This window comes from Haliotis rufescens, unplaced genomic scaffold (genome assembly GCF_023055435.1).
Source record: "Haliotis rufescens isolate VD_foot unplaced genomic scaffold, xgHalRufe1.0.p SCAF_13, whole genome shotgun sequence".
Lineage (NCBI taxonomy): Eukaryota > Metazoa > Mollusca > Gastropoda > Lepetellida > Haliotidae > Haliotis > Haliotis rufescens.
The window spans coordinates 29,481,704-29,501,480 of NW_025963813.1; the positions used below are offsets into that span (position 1 = coordinate 29,481,704).

Sequence of the window (19,777 nt, forward strand, 5' to 3'; positions counted from 1 at the left end):
ATCACAGGTCAGACTAACTGAAAAATGAACACATCTGCATGATCATTATAACATTATAACAATTTCATCTGAGGAATATGATTATCTTTAGCTTGTACAGTAAACTACGTTATAACGAACTCAAAGGGACTACTAATTTTAGTTCGGAATAACCGTAGTTCGTTATATGCATATAAACAGCATATATACACCAAATGGCCGGGACTAAAAAATAAGTTCGTTATATCCGTCAGTTCGTTATAAGCGTGTTCGTTATAAACGTAGTTTACTGTATAATGGGATCAAACAAAACTAAAAAATATGACAGCAAAATAGATATGGTCATTTTGATTTTCTTTGCTAGACAGGTTATTTCTTGTTTTAGACTTGATCTAGACTAGCACTTAGTCCCTGAAAATACATAATTTGGATAGAAACCAGGAACCCCATACAAATTGAAAGGGAGCCCCATTGAGATGGGAGAATCAGATCCAAAACCTGTGAAGAATCTAGACTTGCTTTATTTAGAGCTGTAGCATTTCAGCAAGAGCTGGCAAAAGGGAAAATAATATGGTTCGGGGACTGAGACTACAGTTGACTCTAGTCTGATCTTCATAAATGTAAACAATAATAGTACATTTCAAAAATACTTTACTCACTGTATTAAGGGCCCATCCCAAAAAAGCGCTCCTTTAGCAACTACCAGACCAAACTGTAAGTAATTCTCACAAGCGCCCCGTAGCATGAAAACATACAAGATAGTCCATAGTTTCTTGTGTATATTACACATCACTTCACAGAAGAAACATCAGTGGAAAAAGGTCATATATTCAGCACAGTGAATTGTGGCGCCTACGCTGATTGCGCCACACATGCACCAATAAGGACACAAAGGAATTATTGAAGCATAATCACGATAATCCCTAAACAACAGGGACCTCGCACAGGCACGTCCATGATAGAAAAATATATCCTCAATACCATATGTAAAGAAATACTATTTCAAGAGAAATTTCAACTCTTAGAAGCATTTACAACTTGATCAATGCTTGTTCTCTCTGGGGAGTCCTGTTTAGAATTGGTCCCTGAAAGCAGCAACTTGGTGGACCACGTGGTCAGGCTCCACTACTTGGTTGGGAGCATGTCAAAGGGTCACTATGGCACAGATCGTTGCTCATAATATCAGTCACTGAATTGTCTTGCATAGACTAAATTATTTACAGGCCGATGTCATATGGCTAGAGTACAGGGGAGTGCAGAGTTAAATACAAACAAAATCACTGCTTATTCCCAGTGTTCGAAATACCTGCCTGCCCGACCGTCCGAGACGGGTTGATTTCAACTCAGGCTGCCAGATTTTCAAATCCCCCTGCCCGACGGTCGGGTTATATTTCATATGTGAAAATATTCAAAATATTTCCCGATGATAAGCATTAATTCACATGTAAAGATGAATGATAAAATGTAACCAAAAAGAAACCCTGTTAGCTTATCCTGAGAAACATATGATTATAGTGGGCAGGCAGGTTTTGGTCAGGGCTGGCAAGTATTTCAGCTAGCCAGTCCTGTGGTCTGGCTGAAATTTTTGGGAGTTTCATACCCTGTTATTCCCCATTAATGCTGCAATACAGCTCAGGAGTTACCTCCCCTAGGCAAGCACATATTTAAATATCACTGCTTTTGTTTTGTTTGTTTGTTGTTTAAGGCCACACTCGGCTATATTCCAGCGATATGACGGCGGTCTGTAAATAATTGAGTCTGGACAAGACAATCCAGTGATTGACATCATGAGCACTGATCTACGTAGCTGGGATACGATGACATGTTTCAATGAGCCTGACCACCCAATCCCGTTAGTCGCTTCTTAGGACAAGCATAGTCACCTTTTACGGCAAGCATGGGTTGCTGAAGACCTATTCTATCCCGGATCTTCATGGGTCAATTCATTATTGAACAACGAACAAAATCACTGCTTGTTCCCCATTAATGCTGGATTACAGCATCAGGAGTTACCTCCCCTAGTCGAATCTTGACTACAATAACAAGCAATAGCATGCCTTGTTCCAAACTTCCGTAATCAAAGTTAATCAAAGTGTGTCAGTCTTATTTGACCCCCCAAATATAAAACCATGTATGTTGAAGGCAGAGGGGATTTTGGGCCCCTCTATCTTCAACATGCTGTATACACCCTTGCTTATTGGACTGGACCATTGGGATGGAACAGGTCTACAGCAACCGATGCTTGACATAAAAGGCGACTATGCTTGTCTAACAGGTGACTAACAGGATCAGGTGGACAGGCTCTCTAACTTGGATGATGCATGTCATCGTATCCCAATTGCATGGATCGATGCTCATTAAGTCAATCGCTGGATTGTCTGGTCCAGACTTGATTATTGCTGAGTGCGGCGTTAAACAACAAACAAACAAATCATTGGACTGTTTTTGCAATGGCAGACCACAAGAAAGATCGTATTTCCACACAAACATTGTACACAAACATTCAAAATAAAAAATATGTCTATCCCACTAATGACACCTGTAACCTATATGCAAAACATGATACATCAATATATTAATGCCTCAACCCTTTTCTTGGTTTGCAGATGTCGAAAGAATACATTCTAAGAGAAAAATAAAAAACATGAAAAAAGACACTTTGGTGGAACAAATATGTTTCAGACAAAACCAATTCTTGTCATGGTTCTTCAAGACTTATTGTATCTGAAAATGTTACCATGTGGGATATTCTGTAAGCTTGTCTCTCCTTATTGTCTCCTTGTTTTACCCATCGAAGCTTAACTTACTCTCTGCACAAATATTGTGGTGAACGTCTTTGGGCAGACACAACTTTGTGTGGTGACAGGCGAATTCAAGGTAACATCAACCCTAATTGTCATCATCTTGCAAACAATTGGCAATAATGCTCTTTGGCAAATCAATACAGAATATAAACATGAACTGATACATGAGTAACTATAAACCGAACAAAAACATAAAGGATCATGAATATTTGGGGGATATTTTAATGAAATTGAGTGCTGTCTTCACTACAAAAATATCCCGAAAAGTATTCATGCTCCCTAACTTTTTTGTTCTGTTTTTATCTAAATATGTAGCAGTCAAACCAACTACTAAACTGTCCATTACAGGACTGCTACACTTTCAGTATAGAAGCAATGCAGTTTCTGTCCTGGGCAGATCCAGAGCCCCATCTTTGAAAACCAACGTAGTATGTTGTAGTAGGGCTGGGACGGGTAACTCGGGTACTCGGGTACTCGGGTACTCGGGTGGGTACTGAGAAGGACCCGGGTATCCACAGGACCACCCGGAGCCATGGTTAGTCAGGGGATATATGGTTTGAGGATAAAACTTATCTGGAACTCTATGTTTACACTACAAGTCACAAATGTTCACAGTTTATTTCTAACTATGCACACATTCATTCTGACTTTTATGTTTTTGAATAAAGACAATACTAAAGTCAACTTTAGTGTCTGCATGACCAGATTATTTAATGCTTGTATCTAAATACATTTTGCCAGGGCTACGGGCCCAATCAGACATTTTGTACCTCTATCTTGAGACCTACAGTGGGTACCCGGTGGGGTCAGGTAATAGGGGGGTGGGTACCCGGGTAGTTAATTTGAACTCGTCCCAGCCCTATGGTGTTGGCAGTAAAATTATCTGAGAGAGGATTTTGATATTTTCGACCCCTCCCTTTTAAAAATGCTGGATCCGCTCTTGTCTGTTATTCTTTAAATACAGACATGGTAATAGAGACAATACAAATGGCAATACTCAACACTACCAAAGTATATAATAATTGTTATCACAGTTTCCCTTCCTATCTACTAAGGAATGATATTTGACTTGTACCTGGAATGTAAAAGTTCATTTCACAGAAAACTAGATTTAACTCCACGATGCCAAACAAGAGTCTGGTTTCAATGCTGCTGTTGTTACTCCAGGTGAGGAGACAAAATAGCAAACCAGCGGTGCAGATTGACAGAAGCCTGTCGGCCCAACTCCGTTTGTCTAATGTTAAAGGTGTCCTAGGGTCTAGTGCCTCCGTGGTCAAATGGATAGAATGTCTGCATGGAGAGCGTAAGGCCCGGTGGTTTGATCAACGGCTGCATCATACCAAAATACATTAAAAGATGCTTGTAACCCTGCCCAACACTTGACCTTAAAGGGATAAAACAAGGACTGGCCAGCTCGGACTCTGTATACCACGTCTGAGTAGAGAATCCATGTTAAACTGGGGCATGTTATCTCAGTGAGCTAGCACTTTAAAACATGTATAACTATGTATAAAAACAGAAACAAATGTATAACTATAAATATTTTTGGTCCGCTGAAAAATGGTAGAAAGCTATGTGTTTTTTTAACATTTGTTGACGCTAATATGGTTCTTTGGTGTGGTTTCAACGGGTATGTTATTTACAACGGTTATCATTCCCACAAATCTTAGGCTTTATGTGGAGCAAATCCTGTCTTGATGCTCTGGTTTCTTCCATGAAGCTCCTTGGACAGGTGTAAATGTTCTGTAGTTCTGTCGTTCCGCTAGTACCTGTTCCTGTTGTTGTTGTTTTGGTTGTGTTCGAAGAACATGAAGTCCTATTGGAACAGAGGAGAACAAATGAGAGCATAATAAATATAATTCTTTTAAAAATTATAATTCAACTGTTCCTGAAAAATGTTCATGGTCAGTTTGCTAGCATCCTCCCGAGGTAACAGTCAAGTTTCCACCTTTGCCGAACTCGGCTGAAATTTCATAGCTCGATCGTAGCGCCACCAGTGGCCATTACGAGTTTGGTCAATATTCCACTTCTCATATCATTTGCATTTGCTTCAAACAAAATGGCACAGCCCAGTGAACACGATCTGATCAATAATAAAGACCTATATTGTAACAAAACAGGTCTTACTTCGCAAAATGGATCAAATCAATTGAGCAGCTTGATTAAAAACAGGAAAGGATTTGGAAAATATCTGTTGACGAGTCGGCGGTACACATGCTTTGCAAATATTGTAATCGATGGAAATCTGCACAGCAGTTTATGAACCAGATGTCAATTCCGTTACATGCTTTTGATTGGACCATGCATAGACTCATTAAGTCCAGTCACACATAACGACAGTCTAGTTCGGCAAGGGTGGAAACTGGACTTTCATGGTCAGTTAATTCCCTTGCCTCAGGAAAATGGTTTGCTAGTTAGTACATAGTACTGACATGGATAACACACACCATAACTGGCTGCCTGAGTCCTGTTTGGGATTCCTTAATAGCACTAGGGCCCCATTCCACAAGGTTAACTTAGCACTAAGATGATCGTAACTTCCATACTTTTACATAGGCTTACGACAGTCGTAGCCCTAAGATCGCTCTGTGGAAGGGGCCCAGGCATAGATTGTAACTTTTATTAATCAGATGTTTTGAGCTGCGATCTGAATAAGGACAGAGATTTGATGTCTTTCATGGATTCTGAAATTTCATTCCATTTTCTACCAGCCACCACTTCAAAAGATCGATAGCTAAACGACTTAAGTTTCCACATGGAGATATCCATCAATGGTTTTGTTGCTTTTCCATATATTCCATATTAACTTTTCCATATATTTGTTCCAAGCATTTTTATGTTGTTTAATGCCGCACTCAACAATATTCCAGCTATTTGAAGGCGGTCTGAAAATAATCAAGTCTGGACCAGATAATCAAGAGATTGATATGAGCAAGCTGTTGGGGTATGGTCACACTACGATGGCACACAATCAACCCCTTTCTCTGTGCATACAGGGGTTTATCTAGACCTAGTCAGAGGCCGATATTCAGCCCAAGTCTGCAGCAGGTGTAATTAAAAACTCCTTAATTGGAACTATAAATTTCCAAAATCAGGTAATACACTAATACCTAATTTCTGGCTTACGGGCAGTAACCTGTATTTCACTGTCAATAGCACCAATAAAGAGAAAGGGGTCATAATACTTAGTTTTATATTATTTCATTGAATGCAATCTTAAAATACAATGTTAAAGTACCTTTGAAAATTAAAATATCCCTCTTGTGGATAAAATAACTTTTTACCCAAACAGCATGCCAGGGACACTTAGTTTTAAATCCCTGGAATATGAACTGCATGCCGGGGACACCTAGTTTTAAATCCCTGGAATATAAACTGCATGCCGGTGACACTTAGTTTTAAATCCCCAGTATATGAACTGCATGCCAGGGACACTTAGTTTTAAATCCCCAGTATATGAACTGCATACCAGGGACACTTAGTTTTAAATCCCCAGTATATGAACTGCATGCCGGGGACACTTAGTTTTAAATCCCCAGTATATGAACTGCATGCCAGGGACACTTAGTTTTAAATCCCCAGTATATGAACTGCATGCCAGGGGCACTTAGTTTTAAATCCCCAGTATATGAACTGCATGCCGGGGACACTTAGTTTTAAATCCCCAGTATATGAACTGCATACCAGGGACACTTAGTTTTAAATCCCCGGTATATGAACTGCATACCAGGGACACTTAGTTTTAAATCCCCAGTATATGAACTGCATGCTAGGCACACTTAGTTTTAAATCCCCAGTATATGAACTGCATGCCAGGGACACTTAGTTTTAAAACCCCAGTATATGAACTGCATGCCAGGCACACTTAGTTTTAAATCCCCAGTATATGAACTGCATGCCAGGGACACTTAGTTTTAAATCCCCAGTATATGAACTGCATGCCGGGGACACTTAGTTTTAAATCCCCAGTATATGAACTGCATACCAGGGACACTTAGTTTTAAATCCCCGGTATATGAACTGCATGCCAGGGACACCTAGTTTTAAATTCCCGGTATATGAACTTACAATGAGAAACACTGCTCCCAGCATGACGGACTTCATCTTGACGTCCAGGTCCATGGGAACTGCACAACAGAAGAGACAGTGACATCACTCACAAAATTCAAGGTCTTTTCAAGGCATAAGTTACTGCCATTTGCATATAATCAAATCTTCGTTGTGTTCATTGTAATTCCTGCAATCTGATAAGCTGAATTGGTCATGCGGATTCATACAGTTTGCATATTGGTTTTTCGATTCAGACCTCAATGAACCAAAAAAATTCCAAGGTCAATCCTTGAATGAAATTGTTATACACTTCAGGCCCTACGTTGTTACAGATTCTGGGATAGTTGTCTGTTCTAGCATTGAAAGGGAGATAACTCTATGGTTACAATGAACAGGTCTAGTTGTTACGTGGCCCACATTTCTGTATTAGTCATCATTATATATACAAAATGCAGTGACGGCAATACAATTCTGTCAAATCCCCCACAGCCTCGATGGACATGGGTTCATATGCTCTGTCCAAAGAATAGAAGCCAGGTATCATAGAATACTTATGCAGGTTGACTTAACTAGGGTCCATGTTGTGCATGTCAAGTTGATTGGAATCTAAAATCTCCCTTGTACTCAAACACATGTTGAGTCAGACATATTTAAGTGTCACTGATGTCCTACATCTGTCTTGGTCACTGATGTCTTACACCAGGCATCTAATACTGTGATATGTTGGTGACCGTTTCCTGAAAATGTACCCGTGTAGATTTAGATTTGGGATTTGGTAAGGTAAGCCTCTAATACATGTAGAAGCCATCCAATAGAGGAAGTACAGTAATAATGACAGGAACTCACAGGAAATGCCGAAGTTGTCAGCATCAGTGAAGGCCTCTCGGAGGTATCCGCTCCACTGCTTAGAGATCTTTCCGACTTGATTCTCCTCATTGGCTGATGATACCTAAACAAGCAAACAGACCCGTGAAGATCCGGAGTAGAAGGTCTTCAGCAACTCATGCTTGCCGCAAAAGGCAAAACGGGATACTTGGGCCTGTTCTCCCCTGCAATCTCCACGAGGGACGAGAATGGAATACCGGGGACTTATTCTCCCCTGCAATCTCCACAAGGGACACTGAGGGCCTTATCTCTGTACATTCACACATACCCAGAGTACAACACAAACTATCTGTCGAAACTCTTGGGATATCCCTAGTATGTGGGAGCCCATATTTCACCAATGTGCCTCGTCTTCCTTACATCGGTGTGTACCACATTAAAAATGTGCCTGACCTACCACAAACTCCTGGTCTTGTGTACAGCAAGGACCTTGGATTATGCACCCAGGTCCAACAATGGTCAGGATCGTATCCATGTTCGGGTCCATGATGGCAAAGCGAGGCTCCATGCAGCTCTTCCTGTACAGAATAGTGAGTGAGTGAGTGAGTGAGTAAGAGAATGAGTGAGAGACTGAGCGAGAGACTGAGCGAGAGACTGAGTGAGAGACTGAGCGAGAGACTGAGGGAGAGACTGAGGGAGAGACTGAGTGAGAGACTGAGTGAGAGACTGAGTGAGAGACTGAGTGAAGGACTGAGTGAGAGACTGAGTGAGAGACTGAGTGAGAGTCTGAGTGAGAGACTGAGTGAGAGACTGAGCAAGAGACTGAGTGAGAGACTGAGTGAGAGAATGAGCGAGAGACTGAGCGAGAGACTGAGCGAGAGACTGAGCGAGAGACTGAGCGAGAGACTGAGCGAGAGACTGAGTGAGCGTGTAAAATGCTCAAAAAGTATGACAATCACAATAACCAGCGACAGCATATTTCGGCTTTGTTTGCATGTGTTAGCTCGGCCCCACAATGCACATGTGGAATGTTTCGAGTCACATGATTAATTTGAAGCTAATTAATATAGAAATTTAACTATAAATCCTACATAAAATGTTACATAAACTGATTGGGGGGTGTCAGCAAAATATGATATAGTCCTAAGACCATTCTCCCCCCCCCCCAGCCCACACTATGATCGAGTCCCTTAGGTATAACAACACTTTGTAGCCCTTGAAACTACTCACATTTGTCTGACGTAACCAACCAGCTGTCCCACAGGGGCCTCGATACTGCAGAGGTGTGCACATCCGTCGGCATTTGCACAGCAGTTCCAGCCGGCGCAACACTTGAACTCACGCTGCACCCGGATCACTTCCTAACAACAGACGCAGAGCAGTACTCAACACACTGTCACAGACCTGTGTTTCTGAGATTTGGTGGGGGGAGGTGTCTCGAAAATATATCTGGACCTATGGGGGTGGGGGTTGGGGGAATGGGGGGCAATAAAATATGATAGAGTCCCAACCTCAATCCTTTAATGAATGACGAGTCCCTAAGTAGTGTGTCATGAATATTCTCTAAAACCTAACCTGGTAAGCAACGTTCAGATTGGTCAGATGAAAGTTCATTCTGACGTGACCCATAATGGGATGTTCTCAGATCTTTGTTTAGCAGTAGTGAGAACTAAGATCTGATTTTAATGAGATTAGTTATTGCACATGATCATTCTACGCAAAGGCCTTATGGGTAATATATGCAAATAAATATGACAGTGGTTTCTCTACGTAAGTTTCTTACAATATGCATGCTTTAATAAAGTCAACTACCTTAATTTCAATTAACAACATACACAATATATACACACGCTGACTGTAAATAAGTCTATACTATCATCATTAAAAAAAGTCAACTGATTATAAAAAAATTATAAGTATTATGATAAATAGTTGTGCATTTATTCGTTGGTGACACATTTAATGTCAATAACCTTTGTGATGTTCTTATTTATTTGTATGTCACTTCCCGAGGCAAGCGTGTCCACTAGCCTATATCAAAGCCTAGTTTCTACCCTTGCCACGTCAAGGCCACTTTCCTTGGCTCTACCCTGGCGTGATTATGAGCCCTTTGTAATGAAAACACGATATCCAATCAGCTCGCTGTTCTTATCTCATATAGCTTCACAAAGATGGTGACTACAATAGGCGATGACCTAGTCGATCAGATAACGAAAACATTCACGATTTCATCCCAGACACATAAACATAGGCAATAGTTGGGGGGGGGGGGGGGGGGGTTTAAGAGGAAAAACATATTTGTGTCAACAAAGACAGGCAGCGGTAAATGACCTTCATACAAAGGTGAACCAGTCGCGGATGTTGATTTTGTGAAACGTTCTCTGATAAGACTATCGATATGTGCATATTTAGCACAGGAAAGTGAGCTTGATGTGGCAAGGGTGGATACAAGACTTTGATAAAAAGGCTAGTGGACACTCTTGCCACAGGAAGATGTTTGTATATGTGTTTATCAATAAGCGGAGACCTTGTGCTGATATAACCCAAATTTCCTTCAGGATAATAAAGCGTTATCATATCTTAATGTCCGTGATCACTAAAATCAATGCACACGAAATTTATTTTGTTTTCAAATGTCTTCCGTTTGAAGCTCACCTGACTATTGTTGTCAGTGATGTGCATTGTGAAACCTCTCTGAGGCCCACAACACTGTCTGGTGCAGGCATCCGATTCTGAAACAGCAACCTCATGGTTAGATATCTGACGTCTTCATGTATTTTATTTGACATTTTAACATCCTTGGGGAAAGTGCAAATGACAAAAGTGACGGGTGATTGCCAAGCAGCCAGCACCAATTTCTACACCTGGGTTGTATTTAGGCGGGCTCGTATTATAGACGGCTATATACGGTGTGTTGAAAATTCCTATCTTTTGCTTAGTTTTTACAAAATGAATTCATCAGGTGGCGTAATCAATAATTTTCTTACTCGAAGGGGTCAGGTTTGAAGGGGACAGGTCCGAAGGGGTTGGGTTTGAAGGGGTTGGGTTTGAAGGGGTCAGGTTTGAAGGGGTCGGGTTTAAAGGGGATGGGCCCAAAGGGGTCGGGTTTGAAGGGGTCGGGTTTGAAGGGGTCAGGTTTGAAGGGGTCGGGTTTGAAGAGGACGGGTTTGAAGGGGTCAGATTTGAAGGGGACGGGCCTGAAGGGGACAGGCCCGAAGGGGTCGGATTTGAGGGGACCGGCCCAAAAGGGGTCAGGTTTGTAAGGGTCGGGTCTGAAGGAGTCAGGTTTGAAGGGCTTGGGTCCGAAGGGGTCACCTGATCACTGTTATCCCATAATTCACTTTAAAGTTAATGAAGCCTTTAAACTGTCCTCCGTTTCATAAAGATACCTCACTGCGAACAGTGACATGTTAGGACCAGACGTCATCTTGTTTTCAAGCAGACTAGTCAATATTCATTGACGAGTCAGTATTCGAGGTCAGTGTCAGTCACATGATATGGGGGTCTACATTGAAATGTAGTGTTTCATCACATGGTACGGATTAACCAACGGAATTGCAAGATTCTAAATAGAGGTATAACAATCTACATTGATCTTAACTCACCTTCAGAAGCAAAATAGACCTGCTGACCCAGACTGTTCCGTATTACATACTTGTTAGCCGTCTCAAATCCAGTTATCACTGAAATGAAATACATTAAACTTCAGTTACTTAATCTTCAGGTTATTCATCAACATACTGCCAATTTTGCCTGTTGTAATGTTGGTGTTTTGCTATCTCATAGTAACTTTGTGAGAGGCCTGTACCACTTCAACATCTACCCGAGGCAAGGGAGCTAACTGACTGTAAAGGTCCAGTTCCCACCATTGCTAAACAAGGCAGGAATTTCATAGCTCGATCATAGTGCCACCAGTAGGGCTGGGACGGGTAACTTGGGTACCCGGGTCGGGTGGGTACTGAGTAGGACCCGGGTACCCTCAGGACTACCCTGACCCGTGGTTAGTCATGTGATATATAGTTTAATGACAATAATTATCTTGATCTCTGTGGTTACACCACAAGTCACTAATGTTCGCATTTCTTACTGACTATGCACCAATTCCTTCTGATTTTTCATATGGTTGAATAAAGATATAACTTAATTCAACTGTATGTTCAGTGTATGAATGACCAGATTGTTTAATACATGTATCTAAATATGTTTTGCCAGGGCTATGCTAAAAATGATCCCAATCGGACATTTTGAGACATCTCCTGAGACCTACGGTGGGTACCCGGGTAGGATCAGGTAATAGGGGGGTGGGTACCCGGGTAGGGTCGGGTAATAGGGGCATGGGTACCTGGGTAGTAAATTTGGACTCGTCCCAGCCCTAGTCACCAGTGGCTATTACAAGTTGTGTCCCTTCTATGTCCCTCATATTGACCAATCAGATTCCACCTCTCATATATCACTTGCATTTGCTTCAAACAAAATTTGCTTCAAGACGATCTGATCGATAAACAAGATCTTTAATTCACTTACCGTAAGTACTTAGATTAAAAAGCATGAAAAGATTTGGACAAAATCTCTCACCACCTAGTTGATAATACACATGCTCTGCACATCCTGAAACTGACCGAAATCTGCACGGCAGTCACCATGTTATTTATGAACCAGATATTGATTTCTTTTACTTGATTTTGGTTATGACTATGCATAGACACATTAGTGCAGGCAAAATTTAACTCCATAATTCCAGCCTAGTTCGGCAAGGAAGCTGATTGGACTAGTTTTAGTCAGTTAACTCCCTTGCCTCGGGAAGATGTACCTTCAAGTGAAACCTGCTGAGACTTGTATAATAACCCTGTTAAAATGCTGATATTTGTCAAAACTTATTTCACATGAAAATTCCATGGAGTGAATCGAACATGCAGCCTCACATGTCATGTATAGTTTTGTAACCCACTGTTTTCCCACTGAGCTGCTGAGACATGTGATGAAAGGTTGTTCAATTTTACATGTCATGACTTAACTTGTCTAATGCTGCAAGTGGTCAAACTCTTGCCTGCTGTCATTGAATTTATTTTATACCACAACTATCTCATGATAAGGCAATCTCACTAAAATCAGATCTTAGTTCTCGCTGCCGCTACTAGACAAAGATCTGAGGACATCCCATTACGGGTCACGTCAGAATGACCTTTCGCAAACTTTGACCGACCACTGAAATGACTAACAAGAAGTCGACAAAAGCCAATTAGAAAGCAGCTTTCTCGAGATTTACAACACTCGTTTCAACTGGCGACTTCCATTTCAGACTACGCTTGAAAAATATGTTGACACATTTCTCGATCAAAATTTTGAAAACTGAACAAACGAACATTTCGGAATGTCTAATATATGGTTGAGATTGTATGGCAGTGCTTCCCACATACTATGCAATGCCTCCTCCATTCAAATGTTTATCCCATGGAAGCGAGATAGACGATAATTTTGACGGAATCAGTCGTATGGACCGTAACTGTCATCCTGAATACCCCGTGTTAATGTTTTCGAGGTTGCATGATTAGAAAACACATTTCGACTATCACTTTCCTGATCTGGTAAGCGACACTCTGATTGGTCGGATGAAAGGTTGTTCTGACGTGACCCGTAATGGGATGTCCTCAGACCTTGGCTTAGCGATAGCATGAACTAAGATCTGTTTTTAATGAGATTGATGATAAGGTATCCTAAAGTTTTTGGTTGAAAATAAAAAACCTCGAGCTTGTGAAAAGAGTTCGGCCTTGTGTGTGCAAACTCTTTAAAATGTCTTTAGTAGTTTAGGAGTGAGTGAGTTGGGTTTAACGCCGCCTTGAACAGTATTCCAGTAATATCAGCTTAATGTGGGAGGAACTGCTGCAGGTCTAAGACATTTTCCAGTTCGGTGAAACCCAGAAGCACGGGTATGGTGCTGACAAACCTAGAAACATAATAGGGCAAACCGGGATTCGAACCCATGATCATAGGTTTCTGGCATGCCCAAGGAACGCAACTCTGCACAGCCAACTGCAGCAACTTACACCACTGGGCCAACCGTGCCCCCTGGTTGTTTAAAAAGAAATAGAAACACTATTGCACTGACTCTCGAGGATCTCGATCTGCTGCTGAACCAAGAGCTGGTCCACCTGGGTGAGGTACTCCAGTCCGGGGGGACACCCTGGAATAGCTTCAGGCCGAGACATCCACTGCACAGGGGGCCTCTGACCTGGCATCACTGCAATAAGAAGGAGTTTGGTCTACTATAACTGAAATAGTGTTTCAATCATACCTCTCCCATGTCAGCTAAATGTGGCAGACACAAGTGTTAACATACAGTTTTGTTGTACATATGTTTTATCTATTTGAGGTCCTTTAGGTTTGTAATATTATTTAAAGTTGTTAGGAAAGTAGGTTCTTAATTCAATATCTATTATGGGCTTCTGGATTAGTTTACTTATAATGTAGAGGGTGGTTGGGTTGGTCCATGTTTGTGTCTTTGTTTCTTCTCTTTGTTCTAACCCAAGCCTTGTTTTTCATTGGCTTGTTCAAACTGTGCACTTTTCATCCATCTTGCACTTGACACTACACCAATTCAGAAGTCAGTCAACAATTTGGACTTGGACAGATCTGGGATAAATAATTCGATTATTAAGGTTAGTAATCTATAAAATTGCTAGCTAATATCTATGTATGTATTTATATAATAATATAACTTATGTTATCTAAGTTATGTGGAATGTTATTTCAGTATTATTAACATGCTTATCTTTGGTATGGTGATTGTGTCACCATATTGCTAAGTTAATAATTAAAAAAGGCTAAGTAAACACGATAAATGCTTTTCATCCTTCTTCTTTCTGTGTGTGAATGTTTGAGTGAATGCGTTGATTTTTATCATTGTGTAAATACTGAATTTGTATGCAATGTCAATCATTGTATGATAGTTTGTAGTTAGTTATATTTCCTCAATTGTATTCTATTTGTTATATTTATTCATAGTTGATTCTGGAAATAGGAGTGTGCTGATAGCTACATAGCTACGCAAGGCGGCTGCCTGGAGAGGACAAACACCCCAGTGTCACCCACACGGGTTACCGATAATTTACATGTTTGTCATGTCATGAAAAATATATTTTGTAAATAGTGTATCATACCAAATGTATGATCAGTTAATGAATTAATATAGTAGTTTCAACAAAGTGGTAATTGTATTTGTAATGTTCATTGTATTTTAGAACCATGGACCATCTATATATTGTAATCTTATCAGTAATGTCGGGATCGAGTTATCGCCCCTGACAAATCGTTTGTTTACTTCAGGGTTAAGATAATGATTTTATATATCATTGATTATTAAGCTCATGTTGATGTAATGAATATAGACTATGTTTTGAAAGGTCGCTTTGTATTGTATTAATATATGTGTGTACCAAACCTGTGTACTACTGTTTTATAATCTTATTGTTTTGTAGGGGCGGTCGGGTAGCCTAGTGGTTAAAGCGTTCGCTCGTCACGCCGAAGACCTGGGTTCGATTCCCGACATGGGTACAATGTGTGAAGCCCATTTCTGGTGTCCCCCGCCGTGATATTGCTGGAATATTGCTAAAATCGGCGTAAAACCACACTCACTCACTCACTATTGTTTTGTACATTACAGGGTGTCACTATATTACTAAGGCAATAAAGACTCACACCCGTGGCCTGTGTTGGACCTTCTTATTGCCATCACAACCCCGGTTACAAATGTGGTAGAAATGCTGTTTCAAGGTTAATACAGATATGGAACACTAAAATTCAAGACCTTTTCAAGGCTTTCAACCTTCAGTTTCAAGGCTTTTTTAGTTGGGTTATTAGCCTTGGTCTGTCAATATTTATTTAAATACTATATGTTAGTCATGAAGTCATCAGACCTAAAAGGCAGTATGAAAGTCACAAAGTTTCCAACAAGATTTACTTTCACAACCAACAAATAAAATAAATAAAGTCATGATGTTTAATACTTCATAAACAAGTGCAGGTCATTTTGTACAAATTCAAGGCTTTTCAAGCTATTTTGGTTTTTTCAAGGCTTTTCTAGGTTGACATTAAAAATTAAGGCTTTTCAAGAATGACCCCAAAAAATCAAGGGTTTTCAAGCCTGTATGATTGACCTTCAGTAGAAACAATCACAGAGCAGCATCCTTTCTCACACTATAAAATATTGCAATATACAACCATCTTAAAGTTAAACAAACAAAAAACCTACTTGCTTGGGGTGGAGCGCCATACCCGGGCTGACCTCCGTATCCCGGTGGAGCGCCATACCCGGGCTGACCACCATATCCAGGTGGAGCGCCATACCCGGGCTGACCTGGAGGCGGGCCATACCCGGGCTGACCTGGAGGTGGGCCATACCCGTAGCCGGGCTGTCCTGGGAGCTGGGCATACCCCTGGTTGGGGGCTGGTTGTCCTGGAGCACCTGAAATAATATTTGAAAACCGTGACTGGTGTTTGGAATTGGTCAATATTTCCAGATTGGTAATCAGTGATCAATAATAGATTATTGATCCATCATGAATGAGAACAGATATATCCTACAATATGAACATTTATACAAATAACAAAAATATGACATGAAACTTCTCCAATGGAAGTTTCCATACTAAGCAACACAAACACAACTGCTTAGAATATTTTTTAGAAACTCCTCACTCTGACATATTCCAGCTATAGGATGGTCTTGTGTAAATAATCAAGTCTGGACCAGACAATCTAGCGATCAGTATTGAGAGGAACGATCCATTTGGTCACCTCCTATGACCAACATAGTTCAGTCGGCTGTATTCCGCGATGCATTGCACAATATTTGTAGAAATGCCCACATAGTGCAGAAATGTAACTATCTTGCAGAAAACAACTATTTGTGCAGAACTTCTGCAGAATTTTGCATTTTTCTGTCACAGAATTCATCAAATAGACTGCAGCATGTTAACATCCGAGTCGAAAGCTGTGATTAAACGTGTAAAACTTACAAAGGTTTACTGAAACGAACAGTCATTATTTGAATTGTCCACAGTATCAATAAAATCATTCCAAATAATTAGTTAAGGTGTTCATATGAAAAAATAAACATTTTTTACAAATATCTTTTAAACATTTGATGTCCTGATATATAGTTAAATGAAATCAAAATCCTGACTTCACTTTGCAAAGTTGACTTTTGTATTATTGCTTACCAAAAGTGCACGTCTGTATGTTTACAGTAGTGATCGCCACTTTCATTTCAATAAGCTAATCTAGACCTGGAAAAGTTTATCATAAATATGCCTGCCACAAGTCAAGCAGGTGCAGATTTCTATAGTGTGAATCAATACACATGACAACACATACCTTGAACTAAGTCACTCACCATTGTAAGCTCCTGGTTGCGGCTGCATGGAAATTGGGGGTGGCTGGTTCATTTTGTCTGAAAAACAGGAATCCTGAAAATTAGTGACTGGTCTATACCACATTTTTCTAATATAATGGACGGTGTTATTAAAAATATAACACCACTGTTGCAAGTCTTGAAGACTCAACGTGTTCATGAAGAAATATTTAGCAGTCACATTCCGGAAAACGAATACTACCCTTATTTGAATCAATGTCCAACTTGTTGCCTTGAAAATGCAAAAGAATATTTTTGTTAACAATTCTTAAATAGCAGAGTGAAACAGTTCCAACACTTGGTGAACAGCTCTTGATGGAGGGACAATCCATGGGCAAACTGTGTTTATTTTATTTATTTATTTATTTATTTATTTATTTATTTATTTATTAGCATTTCGTTTCCTTTTTGTGGGATGGGATTTTTGTCAAAAAACATTTATTTATTTATTTATTTATTTATTTATTTATTTATTTATTAGCATTTCGTTTCGTTTTTGTGGGATGGGATTTTTGTCAAAAAACATAATTCATTCTGGGGAAAATGCTGGGAAATATAATTTTGCTTCAGGTTGTACAAAAAAGTACATGTCAACATAACATGCTGGATATCCTGAAAAAAAAAGCTTTGTGGTCCCCTTAAGAATATGGATGTTCCCCAACCCAACTCCTCCCAGTACCGGAATATTTGATGGTCAGAGCCTTTAAATCCTGGATTTGCTGACTCTACATATGACACAACCTAATGAACAGCCTAGAAGGAAATAAATCGTGGTGGTGTTATTAGATAAGAGTCAGTGAAGGAAGGAAAAGGATGACATAGTCACATGTGTTAACCCTATGTTAGCTGAAGCATTTCCCATTTAGGACATTTTGCTGCCCTTAGGGCAGAATACTAAACGCCACTGAATACAATACAAGAAAATGTGATGTAAATTATTTCTATTTTATGCAATAGTGTCTACATCAAGCCTTTTCAAAATCAAACATGTCATGTGATGATGTGGCATATGTTTAGGCCATTTCGTCATTGTTCATGCTTGCCATAAGAGGCAACTATGCCTTTTGAAAGATGCGACTAAGGGGATCGGTTGGTCAAGCTTGCTGAATTGGTTGATGCTTGTCATCATAACCCAATTGCTTGGATCGATGCTCATGATGTCAATCACTGGATTGTCTGGTTCATACGCGATTATTTAGAGAACCCGTGAAGATCCGGGGTAGAATAGGTCTTCAGCAACCCATGCATGCCATAAGAGGCAACTATGCTTGTCTTGAGAGGCGACTAAGGGGAGAGGGTGGTCAGGCATATAAGACTGTCTCGTCCGGACTCGATTATTTACAGACTGCCGTCATATAGCTGAAATACTGCTGCCGCTAAACAAAGATCTGAGGACATCCCATTACGGGTCACGTCAGACTGACCTTTCGCGAACTCTGATCGTCCAAAGATATTACTGACAAAAAGTCGACATTAGCCAATTATAAGGCAGCTCTCTCGTGCTTTACAGCACTAATTCAAATTGGCGACTACGCTTCAAAACATATTTTGACAAATTCTCGCTTAAAAATTTGAAACCTGAACAAAAGAACATTCTGGAATGGCTAATATATGGTCTAGATTGTATAGATTCAGTGGTTAAGCCTGTAACTATTGTTCGGAATACTCTGTTTTAAAGTTTTCGAGGCTGCATGATTAGAAATCACATTCCGACTGTCACTTGCATGATCTTGTAAGTGACGCTCTGACTGGTCGGATGAAAGGTTGTTCTGACGTGACTCCTAATGGGATGTCCTCAGATCTTTGTTTAGCGGTAGCGAGAACTAAGATATGATTTTAATGAGATTGGCCCTACCATGATTTACATGTGGGAGAATAAATGATAAAATTTACATACATCTTTTAGCAAACACTTCACACAAAGAATATTTGTGATTAATCAGCGTATTTCAAATATGAATCAACCACATAAATTTGATATTCATAATCATATTAAGACAAATTGATCAGTATTAGCCAATCCCTTGTATAACTGGTGTCAATCGTCTAAGGTGCCACAATTAACTTTGAAGAGTTGCGTCCCTTGGTCACACAAGAAACCTATGATTGTGGGTTCAAAAAAGGTCGCCCCAATTATGTTTCTAGGTTTGTCAACACCATACCCGTACTCGTGGGTTTCACCGAAGTGGTAAACATCTGAGACCTGCATCACTTTGGGCTTTCCTCCCACATTAACCTGACAGACCGTGATATAACTGGAATATTGGTAAAAGCGGAGTTACCCTACATTACTACGACGTGACCCTACAATACTACGATGTCACCCTACAATACTATGATGTGACCCTACAATACTACGACGTGACCTTACAATACTATGAATTCATGCTACAATACTATGATGTGACCCTACAATACTAGGAATTCACACTACAATACTATGACATGACCCTACAATACTATGACGTCATGCTACAATACTATGAACAATACTACCCTACAATACTATGAATTCATGCTACAATACTATGATGTGACCCTACAATACTAGGAATTCACACTACAATACTATGACGTGACCCTACAATACTATGATGTGACCCTACAATACTATGACGTGACCCTACAATACTATGATGTGACCCTACAATACTATGACGTGACCCTACAATACTATGACGTGACCCAACAATACTACGACGTGACCCTA

The 19,777-nt window shown here is 40.2% G+C and overlaps 1 protein-coding gene across 3 annotated transcripts in view; it reads right to left on the reverse strand.

Annotated features, from left to right (window-relative positions):
- Window positions 1-3,690: 3,690 nt before the first annotated feature.
- Window positions 3,691-19,777, reverse strand: part of LOC124152257 (phospholipid scramblase 2-like) — a 34,595-nt gene continuing 18,508 nt past the window's right edge. For all 3 annotated transcript variants that reach the window (XM_046525127.2, XM_048394380.1, XM_046525126.2), the window contains exons 2-11: window positions 17,050-17,106; window positions 15,907-16,119; window positions 13,765-13,896; window positions 11,264-11,341; window positions 10,314-10,390; window positions 8,889-9,019; window positions 8,116-8,236; window positions 7,680-7,782; window positions 6,852-6,910; window positions 3,691-4,599 (exon numbers count right to left, since the gene is read on the reverse strand). In XM_046525127.2, coding sequence (XP_046381083.2) covers window positions 4,546-4,599; window positions 6,852-6,910; window positions 7,680-7,782; window positions 8,116-8,236; window positions 8,889-9,019; window positions 10,314-10,390; window positions 11,264-11,341; window positions 13,765-13,896; window positions 15,907-16,119; window positions 17,050-17,101 — 1,020 coding nt within the window. In that variant the 5' untranslated portion in view covers window positions 17,102-17,106 and the 3' untranslated portion in view covers window positions 3,691-4,545. The remainder of the gene's footprint in view (window positions 4,600-6,851; window positions 6,911-7,679; window positions 7,783-8,115; window positions 8,237-8,888; window positions 9,020-10,313; window positions 10,391-11,263; window positions 11,342-13,764; window positions 13,897-15,906; window positions 16,120-17,049; window positions 17,107-19,777) is intronic.